At 37.0% G+C, this 26,126-nt stretch overlaps 1 protein-coding gene and 1 pseudogene across 4 annotated transcripts in view; both read right to left on the bottom strand.

The window, feature by feature from the left end:
• Nucleotides 1-207: 207 nt before the first annotated feature.
• Nucleotides 208-26,126, bottom strand: part of VAMP7 (vesicle associated membrane protein 7) — a gene marked incomplete at both ends in the record, with an annotated part of 33,247 nt that continues 7,328 nt past the window's right edge. For all 3 annotated transcript variants that reach the window (XM_084258269.1, XM_084258268.1, XM_084258267.1), the window contains 4 exons: nucleotides 208-276; nucleotides 3,201-3,293; nucleotides 12,486-12,553; nucleotides 23,230-23,320. In XM_084258269.1, the coding sequence (XP_084114395.1) occupies nucleotides 208-276; nucleotides 3,201-3,293; nucleotides 12,486-12,553; nucleotides 23,230-23,320 (321 nt within the window). The remainder of the gene's footprint in view (nucleotides 277-3,200; nucleotides 3,294-12,485; nucleotides 12,554-23,229; nucleotides 23,321-26,126) is intronic.
• On the bottom strand, nucleotides 24,027-25,507 carry LOC311187372 (elongation factor 1-alpha 1-like; annotated as a pseudogene). The gene has a single exon. The product of its transcript is annotated as an elongation factor 1-alpha 1-like (transcript).

Here is a 26,126-nt window from a genome sequence, read left to right as displayed (position 1 = left end):
ATGGTTCAATCTGAAGTGCACTGGAATAAATTGGTGGATAGGACAGAGATAAATTTGGTGGCATAGAACAAGATTACAAAAAGAGAAAGAAGAGGGTTGCTGAGACCGACAGACATCATCTGGCAGTATTAAAAGGCTTGAGTCACATGAATTGCTTTTAACTCCTTGTTCTCTGATATCCTTGGTTAACGATAACTTTTTCTTTTTTTATTTCTTCACACAGTTTGGCCATGTAAATCCACCACAGAGAGGTGACACAATGATATAGATGAACACCTGGAGGAAGGGGGAAGGCAATTTTATTTTTTGAATCTATCATATGCTCCTAAATATATAAAGCCAACACCTATTAATACAAGCACAAGTGCCATTAAAGTAGCATTTGTGTAATAATACAACCCACTAGTCAAGGAAGTGGAATTAAAATGACCCTTTCTGATATCTCATGTACTTGAATTCCACTCTGCTTTCAGCAGAGGGGCTGTCTTCACCGGGCACTGTGCAGAACCCAGCTATAAGAACAACTGTTACTGGCAGGCACATCATCAATGGTCATAAAGATCACAAACTACCACCATTCCCTTTAAGTATTTTATTGTCAAGTACATTTCCAGATTTTACACATGGATTAATTTTTCATTATTAGGATGAGAAAAGTGTATTAAAAAACAATTAGTAGAGATCTTACATCCATATAAGCAAGAATGCTGCTACAAAATTTTCAGTCGATAATGACAGTTATTATTATAAAATCAAAGAAAAGTTGATTTAAGTAACACTGCAAAAACATTTATTCTACTACATATGAGTTAGCGATTTAATTGTAGTATTGAAATTTTAAATTGTATTTTTAATAGTATGTGCTTGCTCATATTATGTTCCAAAAATATATTTTAAACATTAGGTTCACTGCATTAGCTACTTTGCTTTACTTTACAATTGTAACTTTTTGAGATTAAGTGACTTATTTCATTACTCACATGACTGAGGAAAAATAATTCCACGTTCCCCACTCCCCAATCAGAAATATATTTTGCTGCCTTCTTCCCCAACAAATGTTGGGGGGGACGGTTACAGCAAATTATAACCATATTTGTGCCCATGTGCACGCACACTCACACACACACACACAGGCAATATTTGCCACAGCGGAACTACAAGGACATTTAAGCTGAAGGACAATGTGTTAGGTACCATCTTTCAGACAAGTCAATACTGTGTTGAGAACAGGGCTCTCCATGAAACAAGTGATCAACATATAATCTGAACTCAACAACAACGTAGCTTCACAAACCAATCTAAGGAAGGAAAAGCTAAGCTGAGGAGCTTAGAATGCACCACCTGAGGATCATGAACAAGGAAACACTCAAATCGTGGCACGATTCCCTGGGTAACATGTAGGACCTACAGCTGTACTTCTCTATTAGGAGGGCCCAGGGCCTTCACTGGGCTGGGGGGGAAGGCTGCCTTGCCCAGAGCACAGCGCCACCCTCCCCACTCCTGAGAGCAGCGGCCCTGAGGCTTTTAGTTCGGGACTTCTTTACTCTGAAAAATTAGTGAAGATGCCAAAGAGACCTTGCTTAGGGGGCTTGTGACTGTCAACACTAACCATACTGGAAATGAAATTAAAAAAAAAAAGGCAATATAATGCACTTCGAGTGACAATAAGCCCATTACATATAACTACTTCTGTGAAGTCAGTTTTACATGCCACTTGGCTACAGTGACAGTGTCCAAATACTAATCTGTGTTTTGAATATGTGATTAAAGCATACAATCAGTCCACTTTAAGGCAGATTATTCTATATAATCTGGAGGAACCTGATTCCACAACCAGCTGAAAGGCCTTAAGAGCAGAGCTGAGGTTTCTTTGACCTGTGGTCACCTATGCTCCTGCCCCAGAATCCAGACTGTGCTTCCCATGGACTTGAGACGTGCCTAGCAGCTCCTGCCATCATGTAAACTAATTCTCTGGGATATAATCCAGGAAAATCAAAGACAACAGTACATCTGTTAACAATTGCAAGTCCATGAAAATCAGACTAAGAATAGTGAGTTCTTAGAAATTTTAAATATGGTTGAAAATACACACACACACACAAACACACACACACACACACACAGAGAGAGAGAGAGAGAGAGAGAGAGAGAGAGAGAGAGAGAGAGAAGTGCTGGATAGAAGAATAAACAAAGCTGAAAATAAAATTTGTTTGCTGGAAGAATGAGCTTATTCTCCCAAAATGTATGCAAAAGAAGTTTTAAGAGCCTTCTAGACATGTTGGATAGTTCAAAAAGGCTTACATGCAGATTCCAAAAGGAGAACAACATACAAACTACAGACAACAGAATGACTAAATATTAGGAAATTGAACTCACCATGTATTATAACCTCTTACTGTGTATCCCAAATGAAAGGACAATTCATTACAAGTACATTTAATAGTATAATTCAATACACTAACATTAAATGTAATAGTCTATCAATTCATTGGGTAGAGATACAGTTTCCTAAAATTAAATGCCTATTCCTACCAAAAAAACTTCTAGCAGTCTTGAATTCATAGAAAATATCACTCTGATAAAAAAGTAGAAGCATTCCAAATAAAACAAAGTACTAACTAAAGATGCCCATGGCACCACAATTATTCAACATTATTGTCAAAAGCAAGAAAGTAATATTAAATTATTCACAACTGTGTGTATGTATAACTTCTTTATGAGGCTAAAATTAACAACCAGTATCACCCTTCACCTACAGCAAACAGCAGCTCGTGGCCCACAAGTTATGTTTCTGTGGTTTTAAAGGTTGTTTAAAAAAAGGAATGTGACAGAGACTATACGTGGCCTACAAAGCTTAAACAGTCACTACCTGGCACAGGCAGAATATTCGCTGACTACTGACCTTTACCACAGAAAAGAATCAACTGTAAGAGTCATGTAAGCGCACCAGACACAGAACAGATCAATCATAAACAAGAAAATAGAAATAAGAAATGGAATCAACTAGAAAAGTGAAATACAATTCAGGAGACGGCTTTAAGTGGAGACAGTATTTCATAGTGACTTCCTGCTGCCTGTCATGAGTCTCACCACCAAACCATACATTTCAGAGAGGAAAGCACTGAGTAAGCATTCCAGCACCTCACTGCCTGGAAATTGAAAAGTAAAATCACACGCTTTTATAAAGGACAGAAACTTACGATTGATACGACGATGATGATGATAGTGAGCTTGAGATTCTTCATACACATGGATCGGGCAAGATTTCTGCTGGTCGTTTTAAAGGTGACAGACTAGGGGGAAAGCATAATGGTTTGATTCCCAGCGCTGACCACCTGAGTGGTTCGCAGTAATAGCTACAGGACTTCTCACAAACTCTGCTGAAGGCCCAACGTTCATTCCCCCTCCCTCTCTTCACAGGCAGAGGCTGGCAGTTCCTACTCCCTCCCTAAAGCAGAAGGCACTCTGCCAGGCCCACAGAAGCAGCGTGACCCCACGGGAGGCTCCCCTCCATTTTCTTATTCATGTGATGTCAGGCCCCAGACGTGGTTCTTTCCTTCTTATGTCTCCGCTACAGAAGGCTCCTTCTAAGCCAGGTGCCTGCAAATACATTTGCTTACTCTGCCCAGTACCTGTTCAATTTCCATAGAAAGATATTCACACATGAAGGTGAAAAGCCAAAGAACTTAACTCCTTCAGTTACCCTTTTTTAAAATTTTGTATTTATTTTTATTATTTAAAATTTTTTTAATGTAATATATTTATATATATTTTACATCATTGTTCATTTTTGTACAATGTTTGCGTTCTCCTCTCAGGTGTAGTCCCCATAGAATTCCCACCACCAATTCACCCGTGCACCATCACCATAGTCCCCTGTGCTCTTCCCTCCCCTGTTTTGATCCCTCTCTTTCCCCCTCCCCTGCAGAATGACTCTGATTTATAGGTGTCTATTAATTTTTTTATTTTTATTGTTATTTTTTCCCTGATTCCTCCTATAAGTGAAACCATCTGATATTTTCCTTTTTCCTTCTTACTTATTTCACTGAGCATAATCCCTTCCAGCTCCATCCATGTTGCTGCAAGTGGCATGAGTTTATCTTTTTTGATTGCTGAATAGTATTCCATTGTGTATATGTACCACATCTTGATCCAGTCATCCAGTCATCTATTTGGGTTGTTTCCATATGTTATCTATTGTAAATAGTGCTGCAGTAAACACAGGGGTGAGGTATCCTTTTGGAGCAAGGTTTTTGTCCTTTGGGTAGGTTCCTAGGAGTGGAATTGCTGGGTCATAAGGTAGCTCCATTTTTAGTAGTTTGAGGAACCTCCACACAGCTTTCCATAGTGGGTTAAACATTTTTTTTAAAAAAAGATTTAATTATTTATGCATACAGAACAGAGTGACCGAAACACACTGCTGAGAGGAGCAGTGGGTGAGACAGGAGAGGTCCGCTGCACCATGTGGGCTGCTCCCTGGCCGGCTGGGGACCGAACTCGCACTGCAGAGGCTGCAGACAGCCTCAAAGTGCTGTGTTCAACCCCTTGCACCACCAGGGAGGCCCATTACCCATTTTCTTTTGCATTATTTTCTCAATATCTACCAATCATTCCCACCAGGACACAGGCAGTTTAAAATATACACACAAACAGGGGCCTCCCTGAATACGCAGGGGTAAGTCTCAGCACTATCAAGCTATTGCCAGCCACTGCGCCATGAGTTCGATCCCCGGCCAGGGAACAACCCACATGGCGCAGCAGATCTCTCCTGTCTCCCCACTGCTTCCCTCAGCAGTGTATTCCAGTGAATCTGCCTGTTCCACTCCCCACTCTGTCTCTTGTGAGTCCTCTCACCCCCCACACCTCTAGCCTACATCCCAGTTTTTCTATGCATAAAAATAAATCTTTAAAAAAATTAAATATACACCCCAAATTCCTTAATGTTCCAGCATTCCACTGTTAGGCATATACCTGACAGGTGCATGCACAAACTCACCAAAAGACACATACAAAAATGCTTCTAACAGCATTGTCTTATGTCAAAACTGGATACACCTCTACTGCCCATCAGAGATAGAATGTATGAACTGTGGTAGAGTCACGCAATGGAATACTATACAGCAATGACAATGAACCACCTGCCATTACATCTACACAATTCACAATCTATACGTGACAGGTACATCTCACAAATAAAATTTTGAGCAAAGAAAGCTCAATATAAATAGAGCACATAAAAGGTTTTACTGATGCTATGAAAAGTCAGGACAGGTCATCTTGGAAGGGAGGCGTGACTAGAAGGGGCTTCTGGGTCCAGGTCATAGTTTAATGTTTAAGCTGGGTGTTGGTTCCATGTATGTAAAAACACAAGGTGTGTGCATATGATTAGTGCACTTTTCTCTATGTTATACTTCAATGAGCTCTTTTTAAGCATTCTACTCCCTTAGGCATACATTTGTCTCTCGCCACCTTCTCCAAAAGTCTATCCAGTAGAGCAGCTGACAGGGAGGCTGGCCCTTGGGTTTTTCTAGATATAGAAGCACAGGACACACATGGAAACACAAACCCAACTAATTACATCTATCCCGAAATACTCACAATGAACAGGGTGTGTGTGTTGCATAAGGAGCACCAGTCATTAAAAGGTAGGAGACAAAGTTAAGTAATCATCTTGGACCATATTTAATGGAACAAAGTCAACAGACAGAATGAGAGAATAATGGCAATAAAAATCACCTAACAAGTGTCCTCAGACAACAAGACATCATTGCCCTGGTTTAAAACAAATCCATTAGGGGACATGAAAAAGGAAAAACTAGGAAATATCAGATATTATGAAAAAATATATTTTTTAAAGAAAACTACGACGTAATTTAAAAGTCAAAGAAAATATAAATAACAGAACATAAATGGCCAAAGGCTAATTCTGTGGGAACAACTTGAAAAATTCAGAAAAGAGAATAAAATGTCTACGATGGAAATTATGAAAGAAATCATCAGATACATAAAAAACTTATCAAGCAAATCCTGGATTAATTTATACAAGCAATAGATAATTTAGTCCCTACTGCATGCCTGGTGCTGATGTAGATACATATTAGCAGTTGCAGAAGGAGAGAAGAAAACACTCTACCCCCCCCTCCAAAAGCAATAATCAAGGGATCAATAGAAGACTTGAATCTTCACTTTGAAAGGCGTACCCAGCACAAAGCGAGAACATGTAAAGAAGGCATATATTCCCCTATACCTCAGTAACAGTTCATAACTCCCACGTTTTTATTTAATTCTACAAGTCTCTAGACTGAAGAGAAAAAAGATCACTATGCAGAAAAGAACTTAACCTTGCCCAAAAAGGGGTCTGGCCTGTGCCCTCAGCTGCTTGCCTGGGAGTCATGGGCTAGCCAAAGAGTCACAATGTAGAATGGGGACTAGTCACTCCAGAAAAACCCACTACATGATTTAGAGGAGGCGCTAGAAGAGCTGGAAACTGGAGATTGAAAATAAGCAAGTAAGGCAGTCAGCTGTGCTTACGTAATGAAACCTCAGTAAAACTGTCCATTTTAACAACAGACAATATTTAAGGCCATTTCTCAGATAGTAAATGGTCAGTTGATTACACGAAATCCCTTCCATACCCATCTGTTCTGGGGAATAGATATTTGTGGATCGTTTTCTGGATAAGGACTTACTGCTTGCCATGTCCTGGCAACATCAATATTAGTGCCATTCTCATCCCTTTCTTGTCCCATACAACAGCTTTTCTAACTAAGGAACTTTATGGCAAATAAAATGAAACAAAGCTTAAAAAAAAAAAAACTGTACATGGAGGCCCGCACAAGCTTTTCTGTTGGACAGTACTTGATTTATGTTGTCACACACATCACACATCAGGTGGGATACTAATGTGTCTTGATTCCACAGGGAGAGCACAACAGAAGCTCTAGGTTTGGTACCTCCCAAACTCCACCCTATGTGCTTCCTCCCTCAGTTGAGCTTAATCTGTATCTTCTGCCTGTAATAAACCATAATTGTGAGTACAATATAGCTTTCATGGAGTTCTGTGAGTCCTTCTAGTGAATTATAAAACCTGATGGTGGTTTGAGGAACCAACTTGCAATTGATATCATAAGTGAGGACAGTCTGGGGGCTGTGCACTCGATATCCAAATTTGGTGAGCTCAATCACCTAAACTCTGCAAATACTTACAAACTAAATCATAATAAAGAAATCAAAAAAGATGAAAATAATGTGGATAAGAAAAAGTGGTGAACAATGACACTAAAAACCTTAATATAGTCATGTGATTCAATAGGTCAGAAAGGAGATTCATCCACATTCCCCCAGTCAGTATTTGAACACTGACAAATCATCTATTTAAAACCAGTTCAGCTATAAAGAACAACTGTTATATGTTATCAAAGCTTCCCTTGTGGTTGGGTGGGGGTTGAGGCAGTGTTGTGTAAGTAGAAGAGAACAAGGAGATATAAAAATCCCCTTGAGAATGACAAGGCCTCTTCACTATATGTAGGTGATGTCATTAGCATGATGATGGATTATTTAAAAAATTGGCAAAGAACTTGAATAATTTCTCCAAAGATGATACATGAATGGCCAATAAGCACATGCACAGATGCTCAACAACATTAGTAGTTGAGATACTACTTCATGACTACCAAGACGGTTATAATGAAATTATGGAAAGTAACAAGTATGGTAAAGATGTAGAGACTCAATGTCCTTTTGTATACTGCTGATGGGAATGTGAAATGGTACAGTAGCTATGGGAAACAGTTTGGCAGTTCCTCAAAAAGTTACACATGGAATTACCAATTCTACTCTCACGTATAGATCCAAAGAAATTGAAAGCAAGGATTTGAACAGATACTTGAACAGATAATGTTCACAGCAGCATTAGTCATAATACCACAAAAATGGAGACAATCCAAGGGTCAATCAACACATAGATGGATAAACAAAATATGGTATAAACATATGAAGGAATATTATTCAGCCATAAAAAGGAATGAAGTTCTGATACATACTACAACATGAATGAAATCTGCCATTGTATGAATCCGTTATATGAGTTACGTAGAAAAGGTAAATTCATAGAGACAGAAAGTAGATTGCAGGAGGCTGTGGATTGGGGGAATGGGGAGTTATTGCTTAATGGATACAGAAATTCTGTCTGGGATGATCAAAAACTTTTGGAAATGAACAGTGGTGAGTGATGGTTGTACATCGTAGATGTAAGTAGCATCATTGAATTACAGACTAAAAATGGTAAAAATGGCAAATTTATGTTATATATATTTTAACACAATTTAAAAACTTGTAATATATCCAAACCCAATGAACTGTATACTTTACATGGGTGAATTGTATGTCTTGTGAATTTTTATCATCAATAAAGAAATAATTCAATACAGTTGTTAAAAAAAAAATCTAAGTGGTGATAAAATGAAACTTTTTTTTTAAATACCCAAAGTAAACCAAAAAAAAAAAAAAAAAAGAAAAAAGGTACAGAGGATGGGGTAAATAAAAACAAAAGAGCAAGATGGCTTACTTAAACACAACTCTCAATATTTACATTATGTAAGTGGAACATAAATATACTTCATATATTCAAGAAGTTAGAGGAAAGCATGTACATGTTAATGAGACACACTGATATAAAAATGATACAAAAATTATCCAAATCAAACTTAGAAGATAAAAAATACATGGTGGGAGTGATAGCAGATTTCAAAAAAATGCAGAAGAAAATGTAAGTAAACTTAAAGAAGATATAGCAGTATAAACTATACTAAATGAAACAGTGAAAAAGACCAAAAAAATGAACAGAGTATCGGTGAGTTGTGGGACAACTTCAAGTGACTTCATGGACACATAACTGGATTCCAAAAGGAAAAGAGAGGAAAATACCTGAAAAAATAATGGCTGAATGTTTTCATAATTTGACAAAAACTACAAACCCATAGCTGAAAAGTCTAGATCTACATAAAAGAACTAAGAGCCCAGAAATGGAAACTAGATGGGTAAATATAAAAGATGTTTTTCTTATTATTTAAATCTCTTTAAAATACAATTAACTGCTTAAATAAAAATAACAGTAAAGTTTGTAATATGTGTATAAATAAAACCATGACAACAATAGCATCAAGGCCAAATTGAAAAAACGGAGGCACACTATTGTAAAGTTGTTATACTATTTGTTACTACTTGAAGGCAGACCACGTAAATAAAAGACAAAGAACAGATGGGACAAATAGGAATCAAACAGCAAAGACAGTAGACTTAAAACCTTCCCAGAAAGGAAACTCCAGGCTAAGACTACTTCACTGGTGAATGCTTCTAAACATCTAAGGAACAGATAATACTGATAGTACCTAAAGTCTTTCAGAAGCTAGAGAGAGGTAACATTTCCCAACTTGTTTAACGAGACATGCAAATCCCTGATACCAAAACCTAAAAAGAAAAATAAATTACGGATCAACATCCCTTATGAACACACACAGATACAAAATTCCTGAACAAAACTACAGCAAATACAATAAGGCATTATACAAAAAGAATAGTAAGATCTTGTAGCAATGAAGACTATTTTAACATTCAAAACTCAGTGTAGTTTACCATGTTAATGAAATAAAAAAGGTTAAAAACCATATAATCTTCTCAATGATGGAGAAAAACACTTGATAAAATTCATGAATGAAACTCTCAAATGAGGAATTGATGGAAGCTTTTTCCACATGATAAAGAATACCTGCAAAAAACCTGCAACTAACAACAATAATTAATGATAATATAGACTCTTCCCCATAAGATGTGCATCATGCAGCAATGTCCACCATCATCACCTGTATTCATTATTGTGCAGAAAGTTCTAGCCAGTGCAATAAGGTAAGAAAAAGAAAATGGCAGGAATCTGCCATTAGAATTAATATATGAATTTAAAGCTACTAGAATTAATATATGAATTTTGCAAAGCTGCAGAATACAAATTAGGTCAATATACAGAAATTAAACTTATTTGTATATATTAGCAATAAAATTTGGAAAGTGAAATTTTAAAATTTACAAAAGAATACAAAAGCCTGGAAAGTACTGAAAAGTAAACTTCACAAAATATGTGCAAAACACCAAAAACTACAAAACACCATAGAAAAAGAAAGAAATCTGAAAGCAAAAGTAGGGAAATGCCATATTTATGGACAGAAAGACTCAATGCTGTTAAGACACTAATTCTTTTTTTTTTTAAAGATTGATTTATTTATACAAGAACTGGGGTATAGGTCAGTGGTGCGAGAGGGTGAGAGAATTCACCAGAGACAGAGCGGGGAGCAGAACAGGCAGACGGACCAAAGACACTGCTGAGGGGAGCAGCGGGCAAGGCAGGAGAGGTCTGCCACGCCATGTGGGTTTCTCCCTGGCCGGCCGGGAATCAAACCCGCACTGCAGAGGCTGCAGACAGTTTCACAGCACAGCGCTCAACCTGCTGCCCTACCAGGGAGGCCCAAGATACCAATTCTTCCTAAACTGACATATAGATTAAATGTAATCACAAAGATCCAAGTTTTTATAATAATGGAAAAGAACCTTATTCTGAAATACAAATGCAATGTGAAGACAATCTGGGAGAATAACAAAGTTAAAAGACATTAAGAGAATTCTATGAAGCCAGTTACCAATAAAATGTGGTACTGATAAAAAGAGAAAAATCAATGGAATAAAATAGAACCTCACAGAGGAGATAGATTAAAAAATTTGTGATAGGTAGATTGTATGATGGAATGGTTCAAAACGATAAAAAAGAACAAACTATTACTGCATTTAACATGGAAAAAAACATAATGGTGAAAGAGGCCACTCACAAGTGTTATATAAAATGATTCCACTTCTATAAATTTTAAGAATGGGTAACACATTAGTGTGATCAAAATCAGAAAAATGGTAACCTCTGCTGGGGATTATTAATTTGAAGGGACAATGAGACGGCCTTCTGAGGTGTTGGAAATATATCTTGATCTAGGTTGAAGTCAAATGGGTTTATTTTTTTATTTTTTTATTTTTAAATTTTTTTAATATATTTTATTTTATATAATTCTTACAACATCAAATGGGTTTAGACATGAAAAATGACTGAGTTGTACACTTATAATAAGTACACCTGCTATTTTATTGTATGTATATTATTCCTTCAAAAAGAGACAAACAGCACCTTTTGTTAGTTTGGGTCATATAATCAGCAAAATTATGCCAACTTTTATTTGGAAAGTAAAGACTATACTAGTACTGATCAAGCAAGCACAGACCATTCCAGAAAAATTAAGGTAATCTTTAGGGAATAAAAATACAAGATGAATTGGAAGTATCAAATAAATCGGTCTGCAGATTTTCAGTCAGATACTTTGCCTCCAAGCAATGGGTTACAGAGAGTTATTATTGAACTTCAGGTGTTTTTACATCCCACACAGTGCCACCATCCCTCCAATTACTACCTGCTTTGATGAAGAAACTGTTATCTTCTGAAGACCTTTTAACAGATATCCCTGTAAAACTAACAGGGATACTTAGCTCTTAGTAAGTACCAGACACTGTGTTAGGCACTTCGCATGTATTATCTGATTTAACACTTAAAACACTATGAAATCAGTACATCTTTATTTTACAGAGGATGACAACAGAAGTATAGAGAGGTTAAGTAACTTGCCTAAGGTAATACAATTAGTAAGTGGCAGAGATGGGATTCAAATCCACACAGTTTGACTCTTAACCATTACAATCTAGCTGTCATGTATACCACCACTCACTGAACATGATCACTTACTGATCTGTTTCAAGGTATAAAGATCTACTCTACATTGAATTTATAATTGTGTAGACCCAAATTATAACTAATCTCTGCTCTGTCCTCCTTTTTTACCCACTGTAAATTTGTCATCTTTCCTCAAAACTTTCATTCACTAGCCAGATGGGAAATACAGACACACATAACTATAGCCTAAGTAGGTCACAAGGATACACTGTCCCCTTTAAGGCCCATCAGTCCTTTTGAATCCATGACACTTGCGTGGTATCAGGGAAGCTCAAGCTGTTGTGATAAGTAAGTGGTTGAACTATCCAGTTCTCGGGATTCAAACTGAGTTCACAATTGGCCTGTATGTTTGTTTCAGGTTTAATAAATTATACAGAGAACAGACTGGTAAATGCAGCTGAGCAATCAAATTATGTAGGCATGAGTCCAAGCTTTAAAGACTTACTTCTGTATATTGAGTATGTTTTCCAAACCAAAACTTCTTTAATGGCTATTAATGGGTCATGTTTTTTTCCCCTATATCTCATTGTCATCTTCATTACCACAATGCAATCACAAAATGGAGGTAAGAAAGAAAAATAAAACACTAAAGTATTAGATTTAAGACATTAGTAATCAACCACAGTTTCCCTACATCCTGAAAAATACTATAATATCCCACACTTACCGAATCCACAAGATTTTCTGTTTTATCTATCAATAATTCCAATCTTTCTCCTCGCTGAGCTACCAGATCTGAAAATGTTGGAAAAAAAGAAAATGTTTATATTATAAATCTGCTATTTTTATCTTTAAGTAAATTGCAACTTTAATTATAGTTAGTATTCTTGACAACTCATATTCATACAGAAGAACTTCTATCTTTCAGTAATAAAAGACTTCAATAAAACTTATCAACTAAAATAAGAATTTGTATTTTTTTCTGTTAAAGACCAGGTACTCAATATTTCAGGCTTGGTGAGCCAAATGATCTCTGTCACAATTAGTCAGACAGAAAATATGTAAATGAATGGACATGACTGTGTTCCCAATGAAACCTTATATAGAAAAACAGGAAGCTGGCCAGATCTGAGAGCTGTAATTTTTTTTAATCGCTATTTTTTTTAAAGATTTATTTATTTATACAAGAGCTGGGGTACAGGCCAGAGGTGCCGGAGGGTGAGAGGATTCACCAGAGACAGAGTAGGGAACAGAAGAGGCAGACTGAAATATACTGCTGAGGGGAGCAGCAGGCAAGACAGGAGAGGTCTGCCACGCCATGTGGGTAGCTCCCTGGCCAGCCAGGAACTGAACCCGTTCAATCTGCTGCGCCACCAGGGAGGCCCTAAATTAAGGATATGATCTGGGAGTAAAGAAGAAAATTGAAACTCTCCAAATGAGTGAAAATTGGACACTTTCAGAATTGCCATAGGAAGAGCTCCACAGACCCGTTCTGCAACAAAATAATCATGAATGGTAAAAATTATAAAGATAATAAAGCAACCATTTAAAAATTTTTGAAAACTGTATGTAATAAGGTCATGCAAAGGAACCCCCCATTAGATCACTAGTGGATTTCTCAGCAGAAACCCTACAGACCAGGAGAGAATAAAATGATATATTCACAGTGTCAAAAGGAAAAAATTGCCAGTCAAGAATACTCTATACAACAATGTTATTGTTAGGACATGAAAGAGAAATAAAGACATTTTTAGATACACAAAAGCTGAGGGAATTCAACAACACTAGACTTGCCAAGTAAGAAATGCTGAAAGGAAAAGCCGCTAACTAGTGACATGAAAACATATGAACGTATATAATACAATGATAAAGTTAAGCGTACAGTCAGATTTAGAAAACTAATTCTGTAATAGGCTGGTGCAGTAAATATTTAACCACAGCATAAAGGCTAAAAGAAAAAAGTATCAAAAATAACTATAGCTACTACAATTTGTCAATAAATTCACAGTATAAAAGAGGTAAATTTTGACATCACAAATATAAAAGGGAACATAAACAGGCAGAGCTTTTGTATGTGATCCAAGTTTTAAGCTACTGTCAGTTTAAAATGGACTGCTTTATCTATGTTTTATGCAAACCCCATGGTAACCACAAAGTAAAAACGTATAGTAATTTCTCAAAAGATCAATAATAGGAAAGCAGAGCATATCACTCTGGAAAATCATTTTATAAAGGCAGGCAGGGAAAGAGGGAAAAAGGAACAATGGAATTATAAAACAGCCAGAAAACAATGGAGAGGATGGCATTACTAAGGCTTATCAATAATTACTCTGAATGTAAATGGATTGAATTCACCAATTAAAAGGCAAAGAATGGCTGGATGGATAAAAATAACAATCCAACTATATGCTGCCCATAACAGACTACTTCTGATTTAAGTATTCATGTAGACTCAAAGTGAAGGGATAGAAAAAGATATTCTATGCAAGTGGAAACCAAAAGAAAGTAGCGAGCAGCTATACTTTTATCAGAAAAAAATTGACTTTAAGCTAAAAGTGATAACAAGAGACAAAGAAAGTCAATATATAATAATAAAGGAGCCAATTCATCAAAAGATATAATAATCATAAATATATGTACACACAATATCAGTGTACCTAAATATCTTAAACATATACTAACAGAAATCCTGCCATTTGCAAAAACATGGATTTCATGAGGGCATTATGCTTAGTGAGATAAGTCAGACAGAAAAAGACAAAAAATGTACAATATCACTTACATGTAGTACCTAAAATGCCAAACTCCGAAAGAGAAGAGAATGGTCATTACCAGGGACTTGGGGGTGGGGGGAAATCGGGGAGATGTTAAAAAGTACAAACTTGAAACTAGAAGATAAATTGTGGATATCCAGTGTACAGAATAGTGATTGCTGCCAACAATATGTACTATATATTTTAAAATTGCTAAGAGACTAAATTTTAAATATTCTTACCGCCCCCCCACACAAAAGATAATGTGGTTTGATAGTGATGTTAGTTATAACTAAGATGGTAATTACAATGTAATAATATATGAATGTATCTAATCAACATGTTATACACCTTAAACTTACAATGTTATATGTAAATTATATTTATTTCAAAAATAAAACAAGGACAAATGGGGATTTATAGCCATAGAACAGAGGGAGTGAACAGTGAATGAATTACTAAGAGGAGAAATCAAGGGTAAGGGATTATTGCTAAACTGGCCTAAAAGAATCTTGCTAAAGGCAGGCTAAGACCTACATCAATGGTAGATGATGAGGAGCTTGATCAGCAATCAAGGGTAATCACGTACCAGGGTTGGTAAAGGACTGACTTCGGGAGAGTCTGCTAAGACTGGCTCAGGCAGCCCGAGGATGCGCCCAGGATAAGATCTAGTCAGGTAAGGTTAAGGGGAGGCTGTCTAATGTTTGCTCAAGCAGAGTTTCTGTCATGTAAAACATGTTTAAAAATGTAAAGAAGACCTAAATAAATGGAAAAAACTCTCATGTTCATGGTAATATTCCCCAAATTGATCTATAGATTCAACACAGTGCCCATCAAAATCCCAGCTACCAGTTTTCTTTAACAGAAACTAACAAGCTCATTCTAAAATATTTATGGAAATGAAAAGTACCCAGAATAGTCAAAGCAATCTTGGGGGAGGGGGTGAAATTGGAAGACTCATACTTCCAGATTTTAAAAGTCCACAATAATCCTGATGGTGTGGCACTGGCATAAGGACAAACATACAGATAAATTGCACAGAACTGAGAATCCAAAAATAAACCAATACACCTATGGAAAACTGATTTTTTATTAGGATGCTAAGACCTGTCAATGAGGAAAGAAAGTCTTTTCAACAAATGGTCTGAGACAACTGGATATAAACATTTAAGAGAACTAAGTCAGACCCTTCCCTTACCTTATACACAAACATTAACTCAAAATAGATCACAGACATAAATGTAAGAGCTAAAACTACAGCTCTCTTAGAAGCAAGCACAGGAGTAAATCTTTGTGACCTTGGGTTAGGCAATGGTTTCTTATATATGACAAAGGACAAACAACAAAAGAAAAAAAACAAATCAGACTTTATCAAAACTAAAAACTTTCATGCTTCAAAGAACACTATTAAGAAAATGAAAAGACAATCCATTAGAATGGGAGAAAATACTTGCAAATCATCCTGAAAAGGGTGTATACAAAGAGCTCATATATATTTCAATGATAAAAAAGCAACTCACTTAAAAAATAACAGATTTTGGGCCTCCCCGGTGGCGCAGCGGTCCCGGCCACCGGAGGAGGGTCCCACATGGCGCGCAGACCTCTGCTGCCGCCCGCTGCTCCCCTCAGCAGTGTACTTCGGTCCTTCTGCCTGCTCTGCTCCCCGCTCTGGCTCTGGTGAATTCTCTCACCCTCCCGCACTTCTGACTGTACCCAGTGCTTGTATAAATAAATAGATAAATCTTAAAAAAAAAAACAAAACAGATTTTGAATAGATATTTGCCCAAAGATAAAGAAATGGCCCATAAGTGCACAAAAAGATGATCAACATCATTAGTTATCAGGGAAATCAAAACAGAATCTTAATAAGCATTTCACACAGATCAATTGGCCATAATCAAAGACATAATACCAAGAGGATATGGAGAAACTGGAATTCGAATGCATTGTCAATGAGAATCAAAAATGGTGTGGCCACTTTAGCAAAGTTTGGCCTTAAAGTTAACATGTAACCCAGCAATTCCACCCCCAGGTATATAACCAAGAATATGGAAGAATGGTCACAAAAAAACTTGTACACAAATGTTCAGAGAACCATTATATTCATAATAACCAAAAAGTGGAAACCATCCAAATGTCTGTCTAGTGATGAAAACACATCAATACAATTAGAAATTATTCAGCGATAATAAGGAATGAAGTACTGATACATGCTACACATGAATTTCAAAGTTATTATGATATACCAACCATTTTCTCTGACCATGAAGGCATCAAACTAGAAATAAACCATAAAAGGAAGGCAAGTAACTTTCCTACCTCATGGAGATTGAAACCCACATTACTGGAAGACCACTGGACTAATGAGGAGATCAAAGAAGAAATTGAAAAATACTTTGAGTTGAATGACAAAGAGGACACCAATTTCCTAAATGTATGGGATGCAGCAAAAGCAGTAATAAGAGGAAAATATATAGCAATAGAGGCTCAGGCTGTTGAGCGCAGTGCTGGGAAGCTGTCCAAGCCTTTGCAGTGCCGGTTTGATCCCAGCCGGCCTCAGAGCAACCCACATGATGAGCAGACCTCTTCTGTCTCGCCTGCTGCTCCCCTCAGTAGTGTATTTCGGTACTTCTGCTTGTTCTGTTCCCCGCTCTGTCTCTGGTGAATCCTCTCACCGTCCCGCGCATCTGGCCTGTACCCCAGTTCTTGTATAAATAAAATAAATCTTAAAAAAAAGAAACAAGAAAGAACTCAAACAACCTAATCTCAAAGCTCAAAGAACTAGAAAAAGAACAAAAAAAAAAACCCAAACCAGTAGAAGAAAAGAAATAATAAAAATCAAAGCAGAAATAAATGAAATCAAAACTAAAAAAAAAATTCAAAAGATCAAGAAAACCAAAAGTTGATTCTTCGAAAAAATAAATAATATAGACAAACAGGATCACAAATGAAAGAGGAGTAATCACAACAGACACAGCAGAAATCAAAAGAATAATCAGAAACTACTATGAACAGTTATATGCAAACAAGTTCAACAATCTAGAAGAGATGGACAAATTCCTACAACTCTACAATCACCCAAAGCTAGATAAAGAAGAAATAAAACACCTCAACAGACCAATTATAAGCAGTGAAATTGAAATGGTAATTAAAAACCTCCCCCAAAACAAAAGCCCAGGACCAGATGGATTTACAAATGAATTCTACCAAACATTCAGAAACGAGTTAGTGCCTATCCTTCACAAACTCTTTCAAAAAATTGAGAAGGAAGGTATAATACCAAACACGTTCTATGAAGCCAACATTACACTAATACCAAAACCGAACAAGGACATCACAAAAAAAGAACACTACAGGCCAATCTCTCTAATGAACACTGATGCAAAAATCCTCAATAAAATTTTAGCTATCAGAATCCAACAATGTATCCATAAGATAATTCACCACAACCAAGTAGGATTTATTCCAGGGACACAAGAATTGTTCAACATCCAAAAATCAATCAATGTAATCCAACACATCAACAAAAAGAAATATAAAAACCATATGATAATATCAATAGATGCTCAAAAAGCTTTCAACAAAGTACAACACCCATTTATGATAAAGGCCCTTGAAATTCTCATGATATAAGGAATATACCTCAACATCATAAAGGCCATATATGACAAGCCCATAGCTAGTATCATTCTCAATGGCAAAAAGCTGAAAGCACTTCCATTAAGATCTGGAACAAGACAAGGATGCCCACTCTCACCACTGCTTTTCAATATAATACTGGAAGTCCTAGCCAGAACAATAAGACAAGAGAAAGACATACAAGGAATCCAAATCGGGAAGGAAGAAGTCAGACTATCACTATTCACAGATGATATGATAATATACAGAGAGAACCCCAAAAACTCCACAGAAAAACTAATTCAACTCATCAATCAGTTCAGTAAAGTGGCAGGATACAAAAATCAGTAGCCTTCCTATACACAAACAATAAATCTGAAGAAGAAATCAAAAAAAACCATCCCTTTTATTATTGAAACAAAAAAAATCAAATACATGGGAATAAACCTAACAAAAGAGGTAAAGGACCTATACAAAGAAAACTATAAAACACTTAAAAGAAATAGAAGAAGACACAAAGAAATGGAAAGATATCCCTTGCTCATGGATTGGAAGAATTAACATTATCAAAATGGCCATCCTACCAAAAGCAATTTACAGATTCAATGCTATTCCAATAAAAATTTCAATGACATTCTTCAAAGAAATAGAACAATTATTGATGAAATTCATATGAAATCACCAAAACCCCGAATAGCCAAAGCTCTCCTGAAAAAAAAGAGAAGGGAATGGAGGCATCACACTCCCAGATTTCCAACTACATTACAAAGCCATAATAATCAAAACTGCATGGTATTGGAACAACAACAGACACACGGACCAATGGAACCGAACAGAAAATCCAGAAATAAACCCACAGATTTACAGTCAACTAATCTTTGACAAAGGAGCAAAGACTATGCACTGGAGCAAAGAAAGTTTGTTCAATAAATGGTGCTGGGAAAACTGGGTCGCTACATGCAAAAGAATGAAGCTTGACTACTACCTCACACCATGCACAAAAACCAACTCAAAATGGATTAAAGAACTAGACATAAGACCTGAAACCATAAAATATATAGAAGGAAATATAGGCGAAACACTACATGGCATGCACCTCAAAGACATCTTTACAGACACATCACCCAAAGCGGTGATAGTGAAGGCAAAGATAAACAGCTGGGACTACATCAAATTAAAGAGCTTCTGTACAGCAAAAGAGACAATAACCAAAACAAAGAAAAACCCCACCGACTGGGAGAAAATTTTTGCACACAACACTAATGATAAAGGACTGATCACAAAAATCCACAAAGAGCTGATGAGACTCAATAAAAACAAACAAAATAATCCAGTCAAAAAATGGGCAGAAGAGCTAAAAAGAAACTTTTCCAAAGAGGAAATGCAAATGGCCAACAGGCATATGAAATAAATGTTCAACATCACTTGCAATCAGGGAAATGCAAACCAAAACTACAATGAGATACCATCTCACACCAGTGAGAATGGCACATATTAAAAAAAACTAGCAACAACAAATGTTGGCAAGGATGTAGAGAAAAAGGAACTCTCCCACACTGCTGGTGGGAGTGCAAAATGGTCCAACCACTATGGAGAGCTGTGTGGAGATTTCTGAATCTACTAAAGATAGTGCTTCCATATGATTCAGCAACTCCACTCCTAGGTATTTTACCCAAAGGACTCAGAAACATTAATTCAGAAGGACACCTGCACCCCTATGTTTATAGCAGCACTATTTATAATAGCTAAGCTATGGAAACAACACAAATGCCCAAAAATAGATGACTAGATCAAGAAGATGTGGTATATATACACAATGGAATATTACTCAGCCATCAAAAAAGATAAACTCATGTAATTTTCAGCAACATGGATGAAGCTGGAAGGGATCATGCTCAGCCAAATAAGCCAGAAAGAAAAAGAAAATACTGGATGGTCTCACTCATAGCAGGAATTTAGAAAACCTAAATAAGGGACCAGGAAAAAGACTAACTGCAATAAAGTAAAAACCAAAATCAACAAGCAACTACAGACCAGAGACACACTACAGTGGGGGGGGCGGGGGGAGGAGAAGAGGGATTAGGGTCAGAATAAGGGGGGTGAGAATTGTATGGAGAATATAACCAAAATGAAAATGCATACATTATGCAAAAATGAAAAATGATGTAAAAATTATATAAAATAATTTTTAAAAAGTCATTATGATAAGTGAAAGAAGCCAAGTCACAAAAGGCAACATATTGAATGATTCAATCGACATGAAATGTCCAGAATAGAGAAATCTACAGATACAGAAAGGAGACTAATTGTTGCTTAGGTCTGGAGGTTGGAAAGGGGAGTGACAATAAATGGATAGATTTTTTTTTTGGGGGGGGGGGTCAGGAAAATATTCTAAAGTTGCTTGTGGTAGTAACTGCAATTCTGTGAATATAGTAAAAATAACTGGATTGTATGGTGAATTGGATGGCAAATATATCTCAATAAAGCTGTTAAATGGTTAAATGGAGATGATTACAAATGTTTTTTTGCTACATTTTAATTGTTCTTTCTGTAATTCTAAAAATAAATCCTTTAAAAGTAGTTGATTTAAAAGTCTCATTTTCTGGAAACTTTATGTATATGCAATAAATATGGTAGTAGCTCGCTGATTCCATTTTCATGTAAAATACATACATTTGGTACCCAAAAAGAGGGGAAAGAAATATTAGTACTTTTTAATAGGTTTGCTAGTCTCCATCTAAGACATAAAATTAAAACTACAATCAATGAAAGGAAATTGGTTCTGATAGCCAAGAGACAGACATATCAAGAACTGCAAATAAGTTTCTGCATTTTGATTATTAATCCCATTCCTGGGAATTGATGTCAATAAAAAACATAACAGGCACAAAAACATTGTAACGTTTGTTTCTGTAACATAAGCCTCTAAATTAGTGCTACCTAAGAGTGTTATCATTTCAACTAAGTCTCTAAGCACATTGCTCAGTTCAACTGCTACTCTCATAGCAAGACATTCTCAAGGAAGGAAACACATCACTGACTTACATTATGGAGCAAGCGTTTGATCTGGTTGTGAAACAGCAATCTGAATGCATTTCTTTAAAGAATGGAAGTGTCCAAAACAAGGACATGACTGGTAATCTATGATACACCAACTGCATGAGCACAAGGCAGACTAGTAATAAATAGCTAACATTACTTCTTTCATCATGGTAACCATAGGTTCTATTCTATCCTTTCTGAAGATAAAGAAAAAAAGCTCAGAGAGGTTACAGGAATGATCAAGGATAACAGCAGGAAGTGAAATCAGGACTCAAACTCAGAAATATATGACTACAAATCTTGATTGCTGCCTCCACAGTCCTGAATATAGAGTATGATTCTAACTTTGCATACATGTGATAAAATTTAAAGGAAAGAAAATAGAAATAAATTTTTAGGATGGTGAGACCAGGAGTAAATTCTTAAAAAATGTCTTTACATAGGGGTGGGGGGAGGGAGGGGAGAGATTGGGGTCAGAATGGAGGGGTTGAAATTGTATGGGGAATATAAAAATAAAATTTATTATTAAAAAATAATAATAAAATTTACAGCCATGTAAAAAAAAAGTCTACATAACTTGTAACTGTTCTAATAAATGTAAAAGTAATTCAAATAGTAAATTCAAAGTATATGTAAATGTACACATAAAATTTGAGTCTCAATGAAGTATCTTATGTATTATATAATCATTTTTATTCAATTTTATAAGTCATTGTTTATGAGATGTTCCCTTAGAAGACTTATTTTTTTGCATACAAGAACTGGGGCACAGGGCAGAGATGCAGGTGAGAGGATCACCAGAGACAGAGTGGGGAGCAGAATAGGCAGATCCACTGAAATACACTGCTGAGGTGAACAGCGGGAAGTCAGGAGGGGTCTGCTGTGCCCTATGGGTCAGCTCCCTGGCCATGGATCGCACTCAGGCCTTAGTGGTGATAGTGCTGAGACTCAACCCCTAGGCCACCAGGGAGGCCCCAGAAGACATATTTTAAAGGATGGTTCTCAAACTTGAGAATGCTCTGGAATCCTCTAAAGGAAGCATGAATACATATTACTGGGCTCCACTTCCAGAGTTTCTTATTCAACATATCCGGGCTGAAGTCCAAAAATGCATTTCTGGGGATGCATTTCCTGGGGATGCTGATGCTACTGGCCCAGGAACTACACTGATGAGAGCCAGTGCTTTTTAAAATTTAGCATCATCCTAAATTAAGTATCAATGCATAATCAATTAAGAATAAACTTGATGCATTTTTCAGGATAATTTTAACATGTTAAACAGATTGTTGACACAACACAGGCCTATGGAATTTATAGTATAGTTGATTATTTTGAAGAATACAAAACAGTTTTTTGATCTAATTCTTTCAATCAAGAACAACAAACTTTCTAAAGGGACAAAATAACTAAGTATCAGTAGGTACTTACCTCTCTGTGTTTCTCCAGTCAAAACTGACTAAATTTTTTTTCTTCTTTTTTTTATTTTTTATAATAAATTTTATTTTTATATTCCCATACAATTGCAACCCCCTTATTTTGACCCCAATCCCTCCCCTCCCACCCCCTACCCCCCATAGGGTGTCTCTGGTTCATAAAAACTGACTAAATTATTTTTTAAGTTTGTTTTTAATTGAGATAATTTTGGATACCCCCATCAGGTATTGCCACTGCAGCACACTTACCACCAATGCACTTGCAGACCACCACCACAGTCCACTGTGCTTCCTTCCCTCTTTGTTCTTACCTGCCCCCCATCCTCCTTCCTCTGGAGGCTTCAGTTCTGTAATGACTAAATTATTCTAAATCGCTGAATGTCATAAGGTTTGAGAAATTAGTGTTGCTAAACAAACCAACAAATTTAGAATGAAGAACCAGTCAAAGCCATGCATAAAGTAGACAGTATCATAGGTATGTAATCTCCTTGTCTCAGCTGATAAATAGCTCCCAACAGTAAGAACAAAAGAATGCTGTTTCAGCCTGTCTACAGTATTTTGACCCAAATCAAGTAATCTATCATCACTCTGCCCACATACATGTAGGCTATGCCTTGAAACATACCTATATTTCGGACCATGATTCCTTTCAGTTCATCCACTTGGGCTTGAGTCTCCACCACTTTGTCTAGGCCCTTATTCTCAGAGTGATGCTTCTATAACAAAATAAGATTTAACTTATGGTAGCACACATTATTTACAATAGGAAAACAACAGGAAACGCAATGACACTGAAGAGCACTACAAAGTTATATCTACAAATTTATACAACAGGCTGTTACTTTATTCAAAACCCATCACCAGACCTAAGTGCTAGCATGTAAAACATGCTATAACCATTTATTTTAAATGAAGGTAAGTGTATTATAACATATCAAATATACATGAGGCTCCAGAGGCAGAAGTGGGGATTCTATTTGGTTGTTAAAAACAGAAAAAATATGTCATGACTTTCCTGACAACCCAATATAATCTGTGCTCAGATAAAGAGGAAAGGACACAGGAAGACTGTTTTTGGAGCAGGGAACCAAACTGGAAGAGGGCACGCAAATTGTCCCTCACTTCTTGGATATGATGACGTAGGTACTTGCCCAGCTTCTGAGGATTTGTTCTTATATCTGTTGGGATCATAACACACACCCTATATTCTTTTTTTTTCCCTCATTAAACTTTGTTTTAATGGGTCTCAAAATTCTGTGACAGATTTTTGGTCAAGTTGTTTCCATTACAAAGTACTGATTTTAAAAACTAGTAATTTAAAACTGCCACACAAAAGAAGCCAAATGGTCCACAAAAACATTTTCCTTTTCTTCTGATGGTTTTATGATGCATTGTTATCATTAACCAGTTTTTTACTATTAAACTTAAATGGCCAATTGAGACAAACAGTTCTGAGACTGTTCTTCCACCACTGATTAAGACTGTGGTGGCAGGTATTGGGGATAATATTCATTTAGCCTTCTGAGCTTTCTGGGCAGACTTGGTGACCTTGCCAGCTCCAGCTGCCTTCTTGTCCACTGCTTTGATGACACCCCCAGCAACCGTCTGTCTCATGTCACGAACAGCAAAACAGCCCAGAGGAGGATAGTCAGAGAAGCTCTCAACACAACTGGGCTTGCCAGGAACCATATCAACTATGGCAGCATCACCAGATTTCAAGAATTTGGGGCCATCTTTCAGCTTTTTCCCAGAACAACGATCAATCGTCTGCCTCCTTCAGCTCAGCAAACTTGCAGGCAATGTGACCTGTGTGACAATCCAGCACAGGTGCATATCCAGCACTAATTTGGCCAGGATGGTTCAGAATAATCACCTGAGCAGTGAAGCCAGTAGCTTCCATTGGTGGGTCATTTTTGCTGTCACTAGCCACATTGCCACAACAAACATCTTTGACAGACACGTTCTTGAACGTTGAAGCCCATGCTGTCTCCAGGCAGAGCTTCGCTCAAAGCTTTGTGGTGCATTTCAAAAGACTTTACTTCAGTTGTAACATTGACTGGAGCAAAAGTGACCACCATACCGGGTTTGAGAACTCCAGTTTCAACTCGGCCTACATGGACAGTCCCAATACCACCAATTTTGTAGATGTCCTGGAGGGGCAGGCGCAGGGGCTTGTCAGTTGGGCAAGCTGGTGGCAAGATGCAATCCAGAGCTTCAAGCAATGTGGTACCACTGGAATTACCATCTTTACAAGTAACTTTCCATCCCTTGAATCAAGGCATATTAGCACTGGCTCCAACATGTTGTCACCGTTGCAACCAGAAATTGGCACAAATGCTACTGTGTCAGGGTTGTAGCCAATTTTCTTAATGTAGATACTGACTTCCTTAATAATTTCCTCGTATCTCTTCTGACTGTAGGGTGGCTCAGTGGAATCCATGTTGTTAACACCGACAATTAGTTGTTTTACACCCAGTGTATAAGCCAGAAGGGCACGCTTCACGGGTCTGCCCATTCTTGGATATACCAGCTTCAAATTCATCAACGCCAGCAGCAACAATCAGGACAGCACAATCAGCTTGAGATGTGCCTGTAATCATGTTTTTGATAAAGTCTCTGTGTCCTGGGGCATCAATGATTGTCACATAATACTTGTTGGTCTCAAATTGCCACAGGGAGATATCAATGGTGATACCATGCACACATTCAGCTTTCAGTTTATCCAAGACCCAGGAATACTTGAAGGAGCCCTTCCCCATCTCAGCAGCCTCCTTCTCAAATTTTTCGATGGCTCTCTTGTCGATCCCACCACATTTGCAGGTCAGACGGCCAGCAGTGGTAGACTTGCCCGAGTCGACATGTCCAGTAACGACAATGTTGATGTAAGTCTTTTCCTTTCCCATTTTGGCTTAGATTAGCTGTGGCTTTCACGACACCTGTGTTCTGGCGGCAAACCCGTTGCGAAAAAGCGTACACCCTATTTTCATGGGCTGCTTACAGGTCCTAGAAATCCATGACGCTGATGATAGGATATATCTTGACATTATTAACTACAGCTAACAAATGTCAAGTATTTAACACATAATAGTCCAGTCACATCACTGTGCTAAATGCATCAAATAAAGGATATTATTTAATCCATCCAAAAATTCTACAACGAAGATGTTATTCTTATCTTCATTTATACACAAAGATACTGGCACAGATTTGTTCAGAGGATCACACACAGATCTGGAAATAATGACAAACTGGCTAGGCTGAAAGTTTTACTGCCGGCTGATCCTGTTTATATTTGACTGTGCATTGATAAACTTTTTTGTTGGTGATGTTTTACACAGTGTTACATACATGAATGTGCTAATGAGAAGTCTGAAACAAACAACTGACGAAACAGTAAGGATTCCTAATTATTTAAAGGAAAGCCATTCCCAGAAGACTGCAGAGTTAGAATGTAATACAAAAAAAGAAATATTTATAGCTGTGAAAAGGAATGTATATAATTATATAGTCTTCTTTTCTCAT

Source organism: Talpa europaea (genome assembly GCF_964194135.1).
Source record: "Talpa europaea genome assembly, chromosome: X".
Lineage (NCBI taxonomy): Eukaryota > Metazoa > Chordata > Mammalia > Eulipotyphla > Talpidae > Talpa > Talpa europaea.
Note: the sequence above shows the minus strand (reverse complement) of the source record. Positions and strands in the feature narration are given on the sequence as shown.